The following is a 19,945-nucleotide window of genomic DNA, read 5'->3' on the forward strand; positions in this document are numbered from 1 at the left end:
AATGACAAGTTACTGATTTGCCATTGAGAGAATGGATAACAAATTGTCGCAATTTCGTTTGAATTGCATTACATTCCAATTTGTAGGAGTGTTAGGTGAACAAGTTTTACGTTCAAATTCATCTGCGATCGCCAAAAATGTGCAAATTCTTAATCAGTAGTTAGATTTTAGGTATCCTTGCCCCAGTCTACTCAATTAATTCAAGAACTGGCTAATTTTCGAGAACTCGGGCATTCACTCGCACCTGAAAAAGTTCTCAGCTGGGCGATAGTGTGTTGCAATATTCATGAACAATTAATTAAAGGATTATGAATAAATAATAATAATTAATGAATTGGCGAAGTTAATTACCCTCGCAATTATTTTGGACCCATTAAATATTTTTTTTTTGGTGGATACGGTACTTATTAAAACGTTTTTTGAATTTCTTTCAGCAGCTGCCTAAGCGATGCAAAATGTGACAGGCGGCAGCAGCAGCAGCAACTGCCACATCAAAGGTTACGCAGCAGCAATATTAAAAAAAAGCTTCATATTAAAAAAAGGAGGAAACAAGAGTTTAAGGCCATGAAGTAATCGCCTTAAGCAGTAAAATGAAATGTAATTCGATTTTAAATTAGCTAGGACAAAACCCGCAAGTAACTGTATATCCGAGAGACGAACCGCAAAGCACAAACATTTTCAAAAGGGCGCAGCAACAACAAAAACACCACAAAAGCTAAGGAAAACCAAGCGTAAATCACAATAAATATAGGTGAAGGATACAAAGGCGAAATATAGAAAGGTGTAGCGCAAACACCGGATGACAGATTGTTGGCATTGGCTGAGCGGAGACAACAACCAAGTGGTAAAGTTAGCGGATACGTCAACCAAGTGGGCAACCTGAAATTGAAGAGGTGTTGCAAGGAATAGCTCAACGATCAGGCTGAGGAGAGTGACAGACTGAAACGAAGGCAGCTTGAGGAGGAGGATCGCCTGGATCACCGGAATACCCAGCACGGCGGGCAGTGCAGCGGGCGTTGGAATGGGCGCCCTGATTAACAGTGCCGGCAGCAGCGCCAGTAGTGTCATGGGCATCGGCATGGGCAGAGCAGCTGCTACGGGAGCAGCAGCAGGTGCAGGAGCACCAGGAAGTTCTGGGTCTGGTGCAGAGGCATCCGCCGGCACTTTGATAGCTCAGAGCACGGCGGGAACGAGCGCCGCCAGCAGCGGAACGATCACCTGGGACAACAATGGAACCCTGCGATCAATCAATCCCGGCGACTGGTCCACCGAACAGTGTCTGGGGCCACATCACCTGTACTTTCAGCTCGGCTGGGCCTTCCTCTTCCTAGCCTTTTTGGCTCCCCACGGTCCCTACGGTTCCCTGTGGATGAGGGCCATGCTGCTCATTGGCTGCCTGATGATGGGCATGCATGGCTACTTGGCGGCCTGTGCACCGGACGTCATCCTGTGGTCGGGCATGGGACTTTTTGTCAACTTCATCTATCTCGTCGTGGTGCTGTGCCGACTGAGGCCTGTGAGATTCGAGCAGGAAATCGAGGCGGTAAGTGATATATACATAAATCCTCAACACTATCATAAACATAAAAGTACGGGTTTTAATGTACGGAAGTATCTTAATGAATGAATTTTCGTTCTAAATTGCAATTGCAAATGAAGATATAGGGGCATGCTGTAAACGTCTTTAAAGAATTAAATAGTTTTAATCCAAGTTTACAATCAAGTTTACAATGCATTTCTCTAAAGCCGAGAAGTAGGCAACCCACTCGATTAAATACATTTTTTATGGAATTAATGCACCGCAAGAAAAGAATCTTTTAAATTGTACACATTGATTGGATATTTTTATTGATTTATTTTTTTTTAGTTTTGTTTCTTTTTGTGCTTTTTTGGTTTGGTTTTTGTTTCTTTTGTTGTTGTTTTTCTTTTGTTTTAATATAAATTACATTCACTTAACATCCGCACTTAAAACAGAGAAAAACATAGTTTTCGGTGGATTAATAAATAACAGAAGAAAATTAATGCATGAGAAAAAAAAAACAATATATTTAATTATCAATAGGCTATTAATATTTAATAACTCCTTGTAAATTATTGGCTATCAACTATAGGCTAAATGTGCTGTGGTTTGTGGGTGGGTTTTTTGATTTGGGAGGCGGGTTGAGTTTATCACAGGAAATCAGATTGAAAGGTCGCAGCAAACAAGGCGTCCTTTGGGAGAAATTAAATATTTTCGTGCGTGGGTGTATGGGTGTGTGGGTGTGTGGGAGGGAGGAAGGACATTTGGGGCTGGATGGAGGACCAGCTCGAAAACTCAAGTGTTCAATAAGCAATATAGGATTTGAGACATTTATCGAACATGTAGTACAGTAGTAGAGTAGTAATGATGTGTGTATGTATTATGTGGTGGGATCCTAAATCTATAAATTCTTCACTCCGGGCTTGCCTTAGCTAAGGCGTATTTTCGATGCCAGAAAATACAGCTGCAGGCAGGTGGTCAGCATGACCGTCATGTTGCCAATGGCGATGGTCATGTGGATGCGCCGGAAACCCTTGTGGATGCGCTGATAGTGCGGACAGTCGACGAGGTCGCCCTGAACGAGGCTGCCCACCTCCTGGCCACTGCCGATCGCATCCTCGATCCTGTACTTCTCGTGCATCAGCTGCAGCATCGGTGGCACCAGGTACAGACGCACCACCACCTCGATTCCCGCCGCCAGGGCCAGCGATCCTATCTGGATGCCCGCCGATGTAGTCCATCCACTGAGGAAATACTTGGCATACACCACCAGCATCGTCAGACTGAGCATGGCGTTCAGGGCGAAGTATCGCGGGAACAGGATCTGCTGGCACTGCCCGAATACGTGGCGGGGCAGAGAGAAATACAGCGAGAGTCCTGCAAGGATATGCAATAAATTAGATTTGCTCATAATCGGCTTAAAGTTCCAGCGACTGTACAAAATGTAATTACGATTTTTGGCGGACTGGCACAAATGAAGCGAGTGAGGATTGGCTTAAAGAAATGTATTATTGAAGTTGATCATGGCAATGGAATAGTGACCAGTGTTCAGTAATCGATCAATTTATGCTGAACCTTTGATGATCTAAAAGTAATGCTTAAAACCATCTTCATGGTACTGTTCGCTGAGATGAGTCTATGAATTTCCTGAATGGAATGCATTATAAGCTTCATTTAAGAAACAATGAATGTTGGGAATGCTCATGGGTGAGCGCTGCAGATCAGGATAGTCCTGCGATCTAAGGACACTTACCTGAGACAAATGTCATCCAGATCTGCGACCCAAAGTGGGTGGCAAAGGCGCCCAGAAAGACCAAGGCCGCCAGAACTCCGCCCGTTGCTGTTCTCGTCGATGCTGCTGTGGCAGACGCTGCTGCGTTTTCTGCTGCTGCTTCTGTTCCTACTGTAGTCGTTGGGTCGATGAGATCGCGTCCCACAGTCATCAGCACAAAGGCCAATATGCAAACGGCTATCAAGTGTGCTGGTTGTGTCGTACGCGTCAGAATTCTGCAATAATAGAGCGATGTCTTCGATCAATAAATAGCAGGCGAACGTCAAATAGTAAGAATTTAAAATTGAAATTTAGCATTAATTTAAGGAAGGAACTAACTTGCTAGCATGTGCTCAAAATGTATCGAATTTATCGTACATTATCGATTTCCATCGATTATGTCCTAACACTAGGGTTCTATCTGTGTTTCTGTCGCAAGGTCATGCAATCTCTGCTTTTCTAATTGAAGTGCTATTGTGACGCGTTCTGTTCAACTCTTGTTGCGAGCTTTTAAATGCAATAGCTTCGCAATAGGCGATGGTCCAAACTCCGTGAGAAAATGGGTTATGGGGTACCCACGTGGCCTTATGTCTGATTAGATTTGATTTGCGGCGAACTTTTGCACCGATTGCGATCGTGCGAATTCGCCGTCTCCCTTTCCCTCACTTCATGGCTATCTCGTTCTCTTCGTGTCTACGCATTTGTTGCGTCTTCGTCTCCCCGCTCCTCTCTAGTCTGGCATTTTGCATATCCGTCTGTTACGTTTTTATGTCTTTTTTGCAAACTTTTTTCGCCGTTCGTTTTTGGTTTGTCGCGCGGCGAATAGAGCTAAAGTGGCGTACGTGCGCAAACGCATGCAACCGAATATTGTATATTTTCGCCTCCTCCTCCCCCTCCCCCCCACACTATTTTCCTCTGTGTTGCACTCGTGGAGACCAGAACTAAAAGCCAGAAATTGGCAATCTCTAGATGGTATTCATAACAGAAGAGCGTGGATAATGCAGTTTTGCATTTGCACTTGGGGCGAATTCAGTTGAATCAGCTGGCGACCAGCTGATAAAACGATAAAACGCGGCGAACGCAGCTGATTTATGGACAGGCGAGGAGAAAAGACAGCAAGGCAATACAGTTGTAGTCAACACGATAGGTCCCCAAAATGGCACAATATAAATAATGGTTTTAATTGCCCCAATTAATGTGACAAAAATTGCCACTAATAACTGAAACGACTGATAACGGTCTTGCTTTGACTGCATTTATGAGTCCCTAATGTGTTCTACGGTTGTGACCCGGACTGTACGCCTGCGAAAGCTCTGCCAGATGACGTAGGTCCCGATCGAACTTTGCACTCCAGCAGGTGGTTGCGGACCGGGCGAGAGAGCGAGCCTACGAGAGCGGGTAGTCTTAGGGGGGTAGTCTCAGGGGGTCTTAGGGAACTCTATTGACTTGCCAATTGTCGTCATACGCCCCACTGACCGCAAGACAACGACCGTATCGAGACACACCCCCTCGCCCCCGAGGGTTAACTTATCGCTTAACATTAGCATTACGGTCAAGGCGAATATCACCAGATCGTATTTTTAGATTCACACACTGGTCGTTAGTAATGCGGCTTAGAGGCCCAAATCCCCGTGAATCACCCACAGAAATTGGAGCTTACGTTAACTAAGGTTAGGGGTTTTGGGGATTCTCTGCAGTTTGTCCGTGGAATTTCAATTGCTCCTTTTCGTGGGGTTCCACTGTGACGATATCGATATCGCGTAGGTCACGAGTTTCGCGTCTGCTGCCAGACATTATCAATGGGACGCTAACAATCTTTTTTGATAGGCTTCGTTTCGCTTTGTATTTCGCTAACTGGCCAGCCACTCGAGAATTTGATAGCTTTCACATTTGTGTTCTGTTTAGTTAAATATTGTCGTTCATCCTTACGTTAAGAACCCACTTTTAGTTTTACAATAGACCAACCACAGACGTTTCTTGGGTCTGCTGTTTGCATAACTGTTGTGCGCCCTAGACAACAGCAGACGGTGGAAAAATTCTGCGACTATATTTGCATTTATAAATATCAATATAGGGGCGTGATCAGCATGATCCACAGCCGTGACAATGAACTGATAAGAACTGATAGTGCCAGCATGGAGGGTTTCCTTCAGTCAGCTGATGAATTTATTGGTATTTAGTAACAGGGGGCGTGCAGAATGTCGACCGATGACCGCTACAAAATAATTCATATACACGTATTCTATATACAGACTCATTAAACATCGGGGAATTCAATGTTCTCGTAAATATTTACTTCTTAAAAAACTTAATAATAATTCCCGTTAGTACACAGGCTATTTTTAGAAATATCTGTAGTTTGTGATTAAAAATACAAAATATTTGGCGTCGACGGAGACAAACTAATTGGTAATTGGTTTCACAACTGAGTTGTTAACAGAACTAATGGAATATTAGAAACTGCACAAAGAGTCATAGCCTGAACAGTCGAAAAACAAGCATCTAAATTATTTTAAATAGCAGCGCTAACCAAATGTATTAAATATTTTGAAGTGATTGAAGTGCGGTAGTAAGCGAATATATTATAAAGTTTCAACGGAACTCTATCTCTTAAATTTGCAGCAAGTAAATATTGAAATGAGACAACTTAGGAGTTCAGTTGAAAAATAATTTACATATGTATGTGCTTTACAGGAATAATGAGACTCACGTGTAAAGGCGACTGGCCTGCAGCTGGGCCACCAGGCAGGTGATTCGCTCGGACACCTGCCTCGTCATCTGGGTGCCGATGGCCAGGGCGTCGTCCATTGACGGCTCCATGGAGCTAAGCTTGCGCTGCTGTTGAGCCTTCAGGGCGGCGGCCGTGCTGGTGGTCAGGGGCTCCTCCTCCTGCAACTCTATCTCCTTGAGCATCTGCTGCTCCAGCTGCTCCTGCTGCAGCTTGCGGAAATGCGGGCAGAATCGCAGTAGGTCGCTTTTGGGTGTGGGTGTCGGTGTGATAACCTTTGGACTGGCTGTCGTCTCCGTCGCTGGCGACGATTTCAGCACGGTTTCGGTAACGCCGCTATCCTCGCTATCGCTGCCGGAGACCGAGGTGGAGGAGGAGTCGCTGGCGCTGCTGCTGCTCAGCTCGAGTTCCTCGAGCAACTGGTGTTCCCTGTGCAGATCCTTCTGCAGATCCCTCTGCAGATCCCTCCTCTGCTGCTCCTTCTTCTCGCGCTTCTTCAGCGTGTACTTGACGCTCTTCACCGCCTTCGATGGCATCCCACAGGCCATATAGCGTTCGATCTGCTGCTCGTTGTTTTTCTCCACGATCCCTGAATTGTGGCACATCTTTGCATTGGTTTATGCGGCTGCTCTTTCAGTTGGTAATCCTCTTTAGATGCTCTGTATTCTTTTTGGCACTCTTCTTTGTCTCGCTTCGCACAGCAAAAAAATGTATTGGGGTTACTTAACTTTCCGTTTGGTTATTGGAAATTATACGCTGGATATTGGGTATTGGGATTATTCTACACCGCGCTTTCGGGTTGGGTTGTGGGTTTTAATTTGTGATTTTAACGTGGGGTTGGGTTAATTTCTGGGGTGGTTATTTTTTTGGATTCCGGGGGGACCAAGTGCGACACGCGGCGCGTTGAGTTGTGCGATTTTGAATGGGAAGTCGCCGCTGCCATTAGCTTTTATTTATACCGCCGACAGTGCCAGTTCTTGCGCCGACGGCGCTGCCCGCTCTGCTTCCGCTCTCTTCGAACGCGGGCGGCGAACAGTGCGCTCTCTTCGGGATCCACATTTTGCACTCGGATCGAACATCGGCGAAGCTGATGCAACAGTGGGCCCAATGGAGTGTTGACCAGTGGGTTGTCCAGTAGTCCAGATCACCATGATCGCGTGTTTTCTTATCCGCCAAGTGAATGTGTCTGTATAACCGATTTGCAAGCAAACAATTTGATAGATAGCTTTATTCTTATGTCCTCTATTGGAGATTAAACCATATACATATTTAGGCAAGCACTCTTATGACACCCAATAAGCTCTATTTAGTTCATCAATGCAATCTATAACTATATAGTTACCATGATATAATATAATATGTAGAAATGTGTGAAAGCTCGTATACAAATTTGTTTTGCGACTGTTAAGCCATATATTCAGACAATCAATCTTGAGAGGTATGATTTAAAATGGAACCGAAAAGATAAGATTAGTAAATTGGTCTATGAATGGAAGACATTGGCTTCTAACAATAAACAATTAATATATTTACTTTTTCCTTTAAATAAGTTTGCAATTTGTGTTTTTTTTTTAACATTGGTCTTAACCTACGCAAACCGGATTGCAAGCCCACTGTGCGATGCTCTTAAACTGGATTATCCCAGAAGAGCGGGCGATGGGAGGCTGGGCATCTGCTGGGGGTCTCTTAAATCCAGCGAGGTTTTTAAGAGAGTCGCCACCTTATCACCTGCAAGTCTCAATTAATGGCGGCTGTCACGCTGCGATCGTTTGGCATTATAAGCCTCCTTATAAGCACCTGACAAATGGATGCCACATGTGAATAGTTTGTGGCCCAACCTTCAGCATTTACATTTTTTTGCTAGAAACTTTCCAACAATGTTGCGCCGAAAAAGTGTGGAATCCACCGAGAAATGCACATGCCTTGAATTCCTGCGACGTCACCAGCAGTCGAGTAATCCCCGCTTGATGCACACATACATATCTATATACAAGTGTACTTTGGATCCACCGCTTCTGGTTTATCACCAGTGAGTCGTCGGCTTAAATTCGGCGAATATCTTTCGATCACTGACGTCGTGTGGCTCGTTCCTTTATTTCGATTCCGGAGAAACTCCCCAAGATGTTAGCGATTCGGGGGGAAAACTTTTTCCATGCACGGATTTTATGGCTACTAAACGTTTCGCTGACGAAAGACATCTGCAAGAAATTGGAGAATCATTAGAAATAACACGTTCAGTTCTATTTGGAAATCTCTGGAGGGGTTTCACCACTAAACATTTAACTAATAGAATTTACAAAGCGATGAGTAAACGGTATTGGAGCAAGTTCCAAGTAACCATTCATGCAATCAAAATCCATATGTAGCCGCATCGGACTGCAGAAATAACGTTGAACCTAAGTAACATTAGACCGACACGAAACAGTAATGATAAGGAAAGTCTGGGTGGGTGAATCACCCAGTGATTCAGTGGGGCTTGGCTCCACACAGGATCCACCCCTGGCCAGATCAGATTAAAGTCCCCACAGAACCTGACCATTTCTTGCGGTCTGGCAAATCTTTCACCCAAATAATGCGCAAAAAAATGAAAGCCCACGCGAACGTGCTGGCAAAAAATAGAATAAACGAACTGTTTACTTGATTAAAGGTCATCTGATTAAGCTGGCCGCGTAAAGACTAATCATGGCCAATCAGCGCACCGGACCCTGGCATTATCCGCAGAGCCCGGATTCTTCTGAGCCGCGATGAGCAGGCAAGAAATCACGGCCAGTGTACGATGTCCGGCCAAATTGGGTGACCAAATGCGGAATTAATGGCAGTATTTGTATGCACCATAAGGAGGCGATCGGCCAAAAACGATCGGAGGAGGGATCTATGTACGTCCGGCCAGACAAGTCGAAGCGGATCGAAATGGTTGGGAGTGGGACTGGGATATGAACCGCAATTAGATAATGAGCAGTTTGTGGGCAGCCATCGATCGGCGATCGACGCGATCGGCCATGCCAGGAATCGAATATAGAAAGTACTCTCCATGTACATCTTATCGATTCGAGGAGATCCCCTTGTCATGTGCCGCACGTTCCGCGAGTTGGCGGCACCAAAAAAAAATTTTTCTAAATAATAATATTATTAATGAATGAATCGAATCGTGAAGTCGAAAATCTGCAAATGGCAGTCAATCGATCAATCAGTCAGTCGAACAAATCAAGAAAGCCATAACAAGTTGGCAACCAATTTCCAAGATCAAAGGTTGCTAATCAAGAATGTTACAACAGATGATCGGCCAATGAGTCCAAATACTCCTTCAATGGTATTCTTTGCGTTTTCATAATCATTAAAGTGAAGGGTTATCCATAAATTAGGCCGTCTGTGCTTTAGTAATGAAATGAGAATTTTGTTATAATAAGATGTTTCTTAAAAGTCTATAATTTAAATTCCTTACAGTTGTTCTATTGAATAACTCCCATAATATACATTCTACAACGCTACCACTAAATCAATCATCAAATTGGTTAGTTATTTTTGTTATATGGACTAGTTAATGATATAACGATTAAGAGAACTATTCATAGAATTTTGACATTAACTACATTATAAATTATTTTAGACCACGTGGCCCGGCAAGCTGTAAACAATAAAAACTTACGAATTCAATTGATATTTATTATATGAACAGTACATTTATTAAACATCAATGGTTTTCATGGTAGATGGCAATGTAGAGTATATTAGTAGTGATGAGGAAAAGATGCTGAAGTCTTATAAAAACATCTTGTATTTGGCAACACATAAATTTTTCGATGGTCTTGAAGCTTCGAGACCGTGTCAATCTCTATTCCGCCTTGCCTAATATATTTTTCGTTGAATATTTGTGGTTATCTTCTTGTCATTCGATTGTTTTTCATAGTTTTGTTAATTTGTTGGTGTTTTTGTCTGTGGAGTACGTGGTCCAAGTATGGTTCGTTGTTCAGGGGATCCAATAGATGGCCAGGAGACACTCGGTGATGTTTTTTTCTTTTTTTTTTTTTGCACCTGACGCACACCGAACATATATGCCGAAGAGAGAGAGAGAGAGAGAGAGAGACGTGGAGATCTGTTGAAAAACATCTGCGTCAGCATCAGGTGCCCAATGTGGCATTGATCCAAGAAAAGAGGCCAACACAGCCAACCCAACAACACCACCCCTTCCGGCCCCCAGAACCGCCCCCTTTTCCACACCCACCCACGCGCCTTCACTCAATCATTTTCCGAAGTGCGGCGTAATCCCTTGGGGAAAAAACAAAAACAGCGACCCACGTGAGCGGCCTAAGCAGCTCCAGATATATTGGCTATGTCTACTGGGCGCAGGCACGCCCACCGCCCAACGCCCACCGCCCAACGCCCACCGCCTCCTTTCTGCAGTCACATGAGTCACCTAAATCACCTGGAAAATGAGGCGCAGATCGCTGACAACTCAATTAGCGCTGGAAAGGGTTAAAAAAAATGAAATCCATTTTGGGGCGGCCCCAGGAAGCAAAGAAATATTTGTACTTTGGTTTTTTATGATGATCTTTGGTAATGTTATGTGCGTTTTGGTTATAAAAAATAGATTCTAAAACATTTTCCACTACTCTCATAAGGATTACAATATTCTGTGGAATAATAATTGTATGTATATACTATACTGAAAGTTTCGCACACCTATTTGTTTTTAAAGATGTACGCTTTCTTGAATGTTTTACTGCTAAAACTTTGTATAACCAAAGCGAGGACTTATTACAAACCTAGTAGGGATTAACCCTGAAATGTTGTAAATATTTAAGGTAAAATGCGTAGTTTCGATATTTCGCCATTGGAAGATGAAATAACTGCAGTTATGAGTAAACAAACGTTTGAAAAATATAATTAAACAGGTTATCAACATTTCAGCCGCAGGTGAAAACACCCAATTTTGGTATTTCACCACTTGCACGGCGATTTTAACGGTTTTCTGGCTTGATAAGCGACCAGAAAGTGGCGGAAAACTTCCAGAGAGTGGGAGAGAAAACTCCGTTGCAGTTTTTAGTCAATGTTATCAGCTGCAGTTGCTAGTTGACGGCAATTGATTCCCGTTTTCGATTCTGTTTACCAGTTCCATTGTGTTCACACAACGCCGTCGCTTGCAGCGATCCACATTTGTTGTTTGCGTTTATTTGTTTTTTATGGCCCACTGTTGCCGAGCGCCCGTTACTTCTGCGGCTCTCTTAAAGGCGATGGCCGAAGAGAGCCTCTCTGGGGGCGCTTATCATCAGGTTCAATGGCTCTTGAATGCTTTTCGCACCGATCTTCATCGCTCTCTCGCTCTCTCTCTATGATCTATTTGCGCATTTGGGCAGGTCAGTTAGGAGCGAATAAGAAGCGGAGGAAGACATAAAACAGAGCCATACAATCAACGATCGATTGGGTGGGGGGAAATAATTAAACCGATCAGCGATAATTAAACCGCATAAGAGTGCCCCTATAATGGATCGATCGTCATCTGCGGCATGCCCCATGAGCATTCTTCGCAATTAAGAGGTTGCGATCGGAGAATGCTCTTCGGAGTGATCTTTGGCTGGGTGGGCAGATTAAGACAATCGGTTGGTAGAATTCCAGAAGAATTCTTCCAGTTGTTTAGTGAAATTAAATGATTAACAGTCTGTATTTAACGGGTAGCTGCTTATGCAGCCTCCACAGTTCGAATAATATGTTTCTATTCAGATGTAAATACATAGTTGGTTGTTAAATTTATGATTTAGTGCTGTGATTGCGTATAATCAAAGTTTTTATTGCCCATATTACTTGACTAATGCATTTATAAGTAATTGCATTTAAAACTAAGTTGCTAATTAGGAACAGTCTTTAGATAGCACATTGATTTATTACAATATATAGCACGTATGCTTGACTTAACATTCCCCATTTCACTAAACGGAAACGTTGCTCTGATCCTATCGATAAAGTTCGTCAAGTGATCAAGTTAACAGACTTGCAACCGGATGAATTCATTTAGGGCTTCAGGCCCAGGAAACCTCTGTTGGCCATCTGCCTAGAGGCGAACCTGATCCGATCGCACTCAGAGATTGGCCAAAGTAGAGTAGAGCACTATCTCTGGCCGACGATCGTTCGCAAATTGCTCTGTTTTGGTTGTAATACTATGTACTTATGTGTACTTTTAGTGGAATTCTTTCGCTTTCATTGATTTAAATTTGCAAATTGCGAGCGGTACAACGGACTGGTGTTTTGTTTCCCACAGCAAAGGAATAACGACCCCATCCCCGTGCCGAGTTCCCTGGTTCCCATATTCCCATTCGACGGCAGTCCATCATGTATATGTAGCTGTCCAGCCGGCAGTTCATCATCGTCTAGAGGCCGCTTATCTGCCGCATCTGTGCACAGAGCGCAATTTGGTGCAATAAGACGCACGCTCATAGAATAAATGGACTAGGATATGAAGTTATTTCAATCTTTGCCCCTAATTGCTTCGAATGTTTTTAATTCGAAAAAATCGATCAACCTACTTAAGATGCAGGTGGTTGGTTGATCGTAAACTGAAATAAAGTGTCATATGTTTGATTGCTTGCCGGCTGGACAGTTGATCCATTTAGTTGATTTGATTAACATTTTAGTTAATGGGCACATTTTTGCTTAGTGTATCCATACTCTTCGTTCTCAGCGCCTCTGCGGATTTGGTTTTCATTTTGAATGCTTTTTTGTGCCTCTCTGAGCTGCGCTTGTTGCTTGGTGCTTGGTGGTGGTGCTCAGTGGTTCAGTGGCTCGGTGATTCAGTGGCTCAGTGGCTCTGTGGAGACTGGCCTACGTGACTCGGGAATCCGCGGCAATGTCCGACCACCGACTGGCGACCGGCGACTGTTGCAAATCGAAACGGTTCGCTGGATCCGCTGGATCCGCCAGCAAAACCTGCCCCGGATCACAATTTGTCCGACGCCCGGGCAAACCTCTTGATTATGTTATTTATTTATTTAGCCATGCTCGTTAATGTTTAATGTTATTGCCGCGCGTCGCCTCGGTATGAAAAAATTGAGCGACACAATCCCATCGAAATAAAACCGCATTCGCACTCGGGCCGATTTGAAAGTCCTTTGTGTGAAGTCGACTTGGTTGGACTCTGACCAAAATGCCTTGCCTTACCTTAACCTGGCCAAAACTGAAGCGAAATACTTTTTGTTCATAATCAAATCGTGTTACCATTGAAATTATGAACAAATATATGAACAAGTATTGAATACCTTATATTTTATTCAGTTTAATTGTTAAAGGAATACCTTATATGTTATTCAGTTTTATTATTAAGAAAATACCTTATATTTAATTCAGTTGTATTGCTAAAACAATTGAAACCAAACAAATGTCTGAAATATGTTTAAGCTTTGTCCTTAAAATACTTATTCGAATACGTTTTCTCTGCGATGCATAAGCCTATATACCCTTCAGATAGGGTAGCGGAAAATTGAAAACTGCTGGCCTTTCATGTTGCGAGCTGCAATGCGACCACCTCCGCTGTTGCAGTTGTGAGTGCTGCTACTGCCCCGATCCATGGGAGCCCACCTGTGGAGCAGGACGGGATGGGGGGCTATAGTCGTCTCAAGCTGGCCCGTCTAACGGCTGCGTCAGCAAAGCACTCGAAATTTTAGCATGGCAACAAGTTAACGTTGTCGTGTGTGGCTGTTGCTACCACGAGTCTTACATTTTGGCCATGTGATCGCTGTCTTGGCTCTTCGATCTTCGAGGCGGTGGGGAACTTGGTATCTAGCTGGCCCAAAGCTCATCCACGCCCACGCTACACAAGCACACGGAAAGAAAAAAGTTGTTGAATGTACATTTTTCTTGTCTTTTTGCCTTTGGGTTCTTGTGGTTCATTGTTTCTTTTAAGTGATACGCAACGTTTCTGTGTTACAAAGGGGATAGGTTCCTCTGGAGTGCTTAGAAGTAATCGTTTCGCCCAGTGTAGCCTCATTAAAATAAGACCAGCGAGCCAGGTGGGAAAAGGGGGCGTGTTCTTGTTGTACTTGACGCTATGCAAAGCAGTTAACACTCTCGATCGGCGATAATATTTACCCATTTCAGTTGTTTGTTTGTTTGATTTTCAGTGCTGAGTGTAACAACATCTACTTGGCAACAGGGATTGTTGTCTTATCGATCTCCATGTGAGTTGGCCAAGAAAATCGGAAGTTTCCGTTACTAGGGCTGCATTTGTTTGCCCAGCCACTTTACTTTATTTGGCACACGGGCATGTAAATTGGCCATTGGCTAGAACCCCTTGATGCCTTATTAGGAATAAGTGGAAAGTTCCAAGAGAAACTTTGAGTTTATGTTAGCTTGAATAAAATACAAATATAAACATGTTTTCTAAGTAATTAATATTGTTCTTATCGGGTGTAGGCTACCCTTTCCGGCTAACGACTATTATTCAGTTGTCGGTAAATATTTATTTAATCGCGTAAATTATGTTTAATGAACGTTTTTTTAATGGATGCATTGTGTGATTATCAGCGAATGGCTCGTCACCAAGCCGATTCGTAATAATTAGATGCCAGTAGGGAAATACGCTAAATAGCAACGCTATTTACACTAAGTCCGACGAGCACACAAATATTGAACACCAGTAAATACATACCTCATATATAATATGCTAATAAATACATTTAATTGATCTGTAGCTGTCGCAATAACCATCAACTTTATCGACTCCACTTGCAGGTGTACACGGCACTTTTCCAGCCGCTGCACGTGACGCGCCATCAGTTCAAGAAGGTGCTCAACTGCATGAAGGTGATACGTGCCCTCAAGTACCAGGAGGTCTACGCCCAGGAGAAGGTCACCAAGGTCGACAGCCTGTCGTTGGTGCTGAGCGGCAAGTGAGTGCTCAAAGGATGGACTTCCGCGTTTTGGATGCCTAATACCGATGCTCTTTTATCCACAGATTGGTGGTGTCGCAGCATCAGCGCGCCCTGCACATTGTGTTTCCCCATCAGTTCCTAGACTCGCCGGAATGGTTTGGCGTCTCGACCGATGACTACTTTCAGGTAGGTGCGCTTCGTCACCAACTCAATCTACTCACTAACCAATCTGCGTACTTTTGTCCCACGACGACAGGTCTCCATCATGGCCATGGAGGAGTCGCGGGTGCTGATCTGGCATCGCGACAAGCTCAAACTGTCAATTATGGCCGAGCCCTTCTTGCAGACCGTCTTCGATCACATTCTCGGCCGGGATGTGGTCAAGAAGCTGATGCAGGTCACCCAGGTTAGTCCCAGAACTTTAATTACGCAGAGTATCAATCAATAGGCCAATCAATAGGCTGCGATTAAGGAAACTATTATCCGTATACAAGCTGTTATTTATAAACAAGACTTTGTAATCGGTATGCCCTTTCGATTCTAGGTGAGCGAGTCGATAGCCAGCAATGGCTTCCTGCCCTCTGGTGGATATGCTGAGGATGCGGAGGACAAGCCCATGTTGATACTCAAGAAGAGTGTGGATGTGGGACACGGACTGACGGCCCTGATCAACCGGCAGCTACAGGGTGAGTGAAGCCCCCATGACCCTTGACCCGGTCGGCTCTGTCAGCCATCCAAACTTCTTAACCTAATCATGTACAGCGGCGGTTAACAAAATAGTAACAATGCCAGAAATTAGCAAACCAAACCAACATGATTTGCAATCATTTTCCAAATCCCCTAGCAGGCGTAAATTAATAATAGTATTTTAGCTGATTGCAAAAATATTTAACAAAGCTTTAAAACCTAGGAAATTGGATTTTGTAAAAATTGTAATACTAGCGCTCTAACATTAACATACTTAGAACCAATGATCTTTTAATCTATTTAAATGACTATAAATGCACATAACCATCTACATTAGTATTCTTTAAAGTCATAATCACCAAATTAAAGATAAAAACATTTCATATCCGTGTTCTGTAAATGTTAAATCTAAAAAACAGTATGATATTGAAATAGTGTTGTTAGGATTTTTAAAATCTACCCTCGGTATTATTTTAGTGACCGCTGCTGTGGTTAGCTCTTCCCCACGCTTTTATTACCATTCTTGATGTTTGGGGCTCTTGATTTCTCCACTTCGAGTTTGTGTGTCTCCCTCCCCCCTGTCACTATCTCTCTCTATCTCTGTTTGCACGCTTTCTGCATGGCGAAACAACCTAACCTCACTTAAATGAAGCCCGTAACATAGTTTAACTTATGATTTTCCATTTTTGTTTGTATTATATTTTCTGCGTATTTTTGGTGCATTTTTGATTTTTTGTTTCGTTTTCTTTTACCTTTTCTACGCCGAAACTCTAATTTTAGACGAGCATGTTCCTTTACTCGGTCGCACGTACAAACAACAACAACAACTACTGCAACAACAACTTGAACAACAACGCGTACAAGATGCAACAATCAGCGCCAACAACATCGAGCAAAGTGCAATCTGAATTTATGCAATCGCCCGCTGCTGCTCAACTTGCCACGAACCGAAAACAGAGCACCCATCCGTCCCTTCTCACCTTTGACCTGCACAAGAACAACCAGAAAAACTACACCACCCACACACGCAAACCACCATCAGTCATCAGTCAGTCATCAATCACGCGCAGCAACAACAACAGCAACTTCACGATCATCAGAAAAGCGAAAAGCGCTGTCGAAGAAATCTGGAAACTATCCATCAAAATCCGCATCCTGAGTCCCATATATAGTCATCTCATATCTAGCATAGCAACTAGCACTAGCTAAACAAACATCTAACACATCTAATCGTTCTAATAGCCAACTTTGTATTACCCCACTACTGCAAACAATTAGCCAGAGACTTGAGTTCTTGTGTAAACTAATCGTATTGGGAAACATAAACTTTTCGTCCCAGCGGAAATATTCCGAAACACCGTGTTGCCAGTTAGAAGGCTATAAGAACTTACATAAACAACTAAAAAAGTTTACGGATATGAACAAAAATGATTCTTCTTTTCGCCTTATAACCCTATTCAGCAGTGTTCTTCAATTACCTAACAATTACCTATTAAACAGGGAAATAACAAAACTAACATGTTTGTGTAGTTTGTTTAGTAACTCACTAAAATCTAGGAAACTGCTAACACTGCCTAAAATTCTTTATAATTTTACGTGACAACCCTACTTAGCAGTGTAGACAAAATCTTAACATGTAGACCCTCATTAAAAAAAAGAAAGATATTTTTTCACTAAAACTATTTAATTAAAACCGTGCTAATATACTTGTATCCCACGGTAAAAAAAAGCAATTATTTCAAATAGAAAACGCAAAAAAAAGAAGTAGGAAACTTACTTACATGGCAACACTGTTGAAATATGCTCCCTGAATCCTTCGCAAAAACTATCGTTAACTGCAGTCAAACCAGTTGTAAAAATTGTAATTTATTTTGAATGATCATGGTTGTATGTTGAGTTGTAGTCAGACAAGACACTTGATTGCACATGAATTAGTTTCAGTTTGAGTGGGTTTTTCAATTGAACACGATCAGAAAGCCAACCAAGGTTTAAATTTGAAATTAATTAATTGTGGTTTTGAGTTTGAATTGGATTTAGTATTATTTGATATAGAATGCAATATACAAATATTTTATAGTAGTAATTGAACATGAGTCGAAGAAGTTTTTAAGTACCACTTAGTCGATCTTCTAAAAAAGACTTTACACTCGTGCAATAAAGAAAACTTTTGTAGACGCAGACCATGTTCTAAGAACTTATAATGAGTATTTAACAGCTTGATACGATTGCTAGCATAATGACTGGTATGGAAACTGGTTTGATTACAACTCTTCAGCTTCAATTACCGATTCCAGATCTCAAGATCGATCAGTCTAGTGTCTAGTGACAGGGGGGATAGGTGATAAATGAACTTTCCGCTGGGCCAGGAGTTTTCCACGCTTTATTTGAAATCAATTTATTCTTATCGCTTGGCATTTACTGGAAATTTACTGTGCTGGCACAACCATCAAGTCTCTAAATCTTCCATTAACACATTATTATTTTTTGTATTTTATATGCATACGTATTTTTCGTTGATTCGTTGGTTGATTTGCATACAAATTGAGCTAGAAGAAAGCGTGAAAACTAATTAGAATTAATAACGAATAATATTTGATAATGTTAAGCAATACATAGCCTAAGTTGTTGTACATACGCTATATATATTTGCTGTACATAATCCCGAGTACCCGTAAATCCGAGAATCCCCAAATCCAATACTCCCCCAAGAAAGTGTAATAAACGTAATGGAATCAATGTGAATGTAAACAAGCCAAAAACCGAAAGCTAATAAAAAAACACATAATCACGATGAAGTTGCAGATTATTGCAGATGAATCCAATAGTCGATCCGCAGGCGAGTTTCGTTTTAAAGGGCATAGGCACGCGCTCAGCCATTTGACATCATTAATGGCATTTATATGTTTTTTATTTTAATTCGCATTATTTGGCCTGCCGCCCCACGAGGAAAACAAAACAATATTTGTTATTTAATTAAACAATTTGGCTGTTGTCGCGATCGCCGCGTGCTGATTGCGATCGATTCCGTTTTGTATGGGGTATGAATTTGTGCAGGGCGTGCATTAATCGATGCGATCGGCTATGCAAACAATCATTAAATACGGAAAACTAAATTGCAGCATGCATGCCCATAAACTCACACACAAAGTGCAGCCGGCGACAGTACGCACATGCCACGCCCCTCCGCCCGGCCACGCCCCACGCCCGCTCACTTCCGCCCATTTGCAATACCTGTTTTAAACTGAAGGCGTATTGATTCGCAGCTCATGGGAATATGTAACTCAGTATGGATACCGTAGCTTTTTTCTTACTACAGGTTAAATGTTTCGCTTCAAGAGGATTGTTTATGCTATAATTTTGTCAGGGGAAACTCTCTAATATGGGTTTTTGTAGGGCGTTCGTGTAGTTTAGGTTTTTCAAATTATATTGTGTATCAAGTTAGTTTATTATCACCCGTGATTGACTCGCGAAAGTAAACGGGCAATCTAAAAATACCAGCGATTTGATTAGAGCGTCTAAAAATGGCATTCGATTCCAATTAGATGGCAGGCGTTACATCTGTTTTAGAATTAGTGTGTATTCACTTGTTTCAAATTTAATCACGTGATGGATGTATCACAATCAAAGTTGTTTCTGTGTAACATTTATTCATGTGATCGATTCTCTCACCCTTTTATGCTAACCACGTTTTTCTACTGATTTTCCACGATCGACAACAACCAGTTTATACATACATATCTATGTTTGATTTGTGATGAAATTTATGTATTTGATTTTCTATTTTTTCGGTGACTATAATTTCGTTGTATGTCTAACGTAAACGTTCCAAACCAAAACTCCATCATAAACGTTAATCAACTACAACAAAACTACAACAACAACAACTACACCACCAATCAAAACCAACAACCACCACGAAACAGCCCTGCCTAGGATATCGAAGTATTACGATTGCGGTAAGTCGAACGTGCTATAGGGAAATGGATCTTAAGTTTCGGTCACCGGAACCACAAATGCCCTTGCAGACCGATGCTATTGGTTGATTGTAGTCCGAATATTGCCTGAACGTTCCGAAAATAGTAAGCAGGCTTCTATCATAGCGTTAACCCTGGATTGTAAATCACCCGTTGATTTAGATTAAAGATTAAAGTTATTATTTCACTGCTTCCCTTCAGACATCAGTGTAAAGATTTTTGTATGGACTTACTTGTTAAAAGATAAAAGCACCATAGACAATTTTGAAACTGAGAGATTAATTAATAATGGTCCGATTGCACTTTTAACTACATACAGAATGCAATAACCCCATTCCCTCTGCAAGGGTCCAAAAAGTAGACCCTAAATTCTAGAAACAGCAACAGCAGCCCACTGTGTATGTATGC

The 19,945-nt window shown here is 42.3% G+C and overlaps 2 protein-coding genes across 4 annotated transcripts; one reads left to right on the forward strand and one right to left on the reverse strand.

The window, feature by feature from the left end:
- Positions 1-943: 943 nt before the first annotated feature.
- Positions 944-17,903, forward strand: LOC6549880 (blood vessel epicardial substance; the record flags this gene model as incomplete). The annotated part of the gene is made up of 6 exons (XM_026982435.1): positions 944-1,543; positions 14,737-14,894; positions 14,960-15,062; positions 15,133-15,282; positions 15,421-15,562; positions 16,344-17,903. Coding segments are annotated over 6 exons (1,281 nt in total), but the record flags the coding sequence as incomplete, so codon positions are not given.
- LOC6549881 (transmembrane protein 205) lies at positions 1,887-6,980 on the reverse strand. Of its 3 annotated transcripts, none has more exons than XM_001978623.3 (3): positions 6,001-6,980; positions 3,273-3,526; positions 1,887-2,896 (listed from the first exon to the last, which is right to left on the reverse strand). In XM_001978623.3, exons 1-3 carry the CDS (start codon positions 6,621-6,623, stop codon positions 2,448-2,450), a joined length of 1,326 nt encoding a protein of 441 aa, XP_001978659.1. In that variant the 5' UTR covers positions 6,624-6,980; the 3' UTR covers positions 1,887-2,447. The 3 variants fall into 3 exon arrangements, with proteins under 3 accessions (XP_001978659.1, XP_026838235.1, XP_026838234.1); XM_026982434.1 differs by lacking the exon at positions 6,001-6,980 and adding an exon at positions 3,630-4,314; XM_026982433.1 differs by lacking the exon at positions 1,887-2,896 and adding an exon at positions 3,141-3,166 and having other exon boundaries at positions 6,001-6,978.
- Positions 17,904-19,945: the final 2,042 nt, after the last annotated feature.

Source organism: Drosophila erecta, unplaced genomic scaffold (assembly GCF_003286155.1).
Source record: "Drosophila erecta strain 14021-0224.00,06,07 unplaced genomic scaffold, DereRS2 tig00000126-arrow-pilon, whole genome shotgun sequence".
In the NCBI taxonomy this organism is placed as follows: Eukaryota; Metazoa; Arthropoda; class Insecta; order Diptera; family Drosophilidae; genus Drosophila; species Drosophila erecta.

Coding starts and splice junctions, on each gene's coding strand:
- LOC6549881 (XM_001978623.3), bottom strand. CDS start 6,623: ATGTGCCACAATTCAGGGATCGTGGAGAAAAACAACGAGCAGCAGATC. Junction 3,527..6,000: donor CAGGCCAGTCGCCTTTACAC/GTGAGTCTCATT, acceptor CTATTATTGCAG/AATTCTGACGCGTACGACAC. Junction 2,897..3,272: donor CTGGATGACATTTGTCTCAG/GTAAGTGTCCTT, acceptor ATATCCTTGCAG/GACTCTCGCTGTATTTCTCT.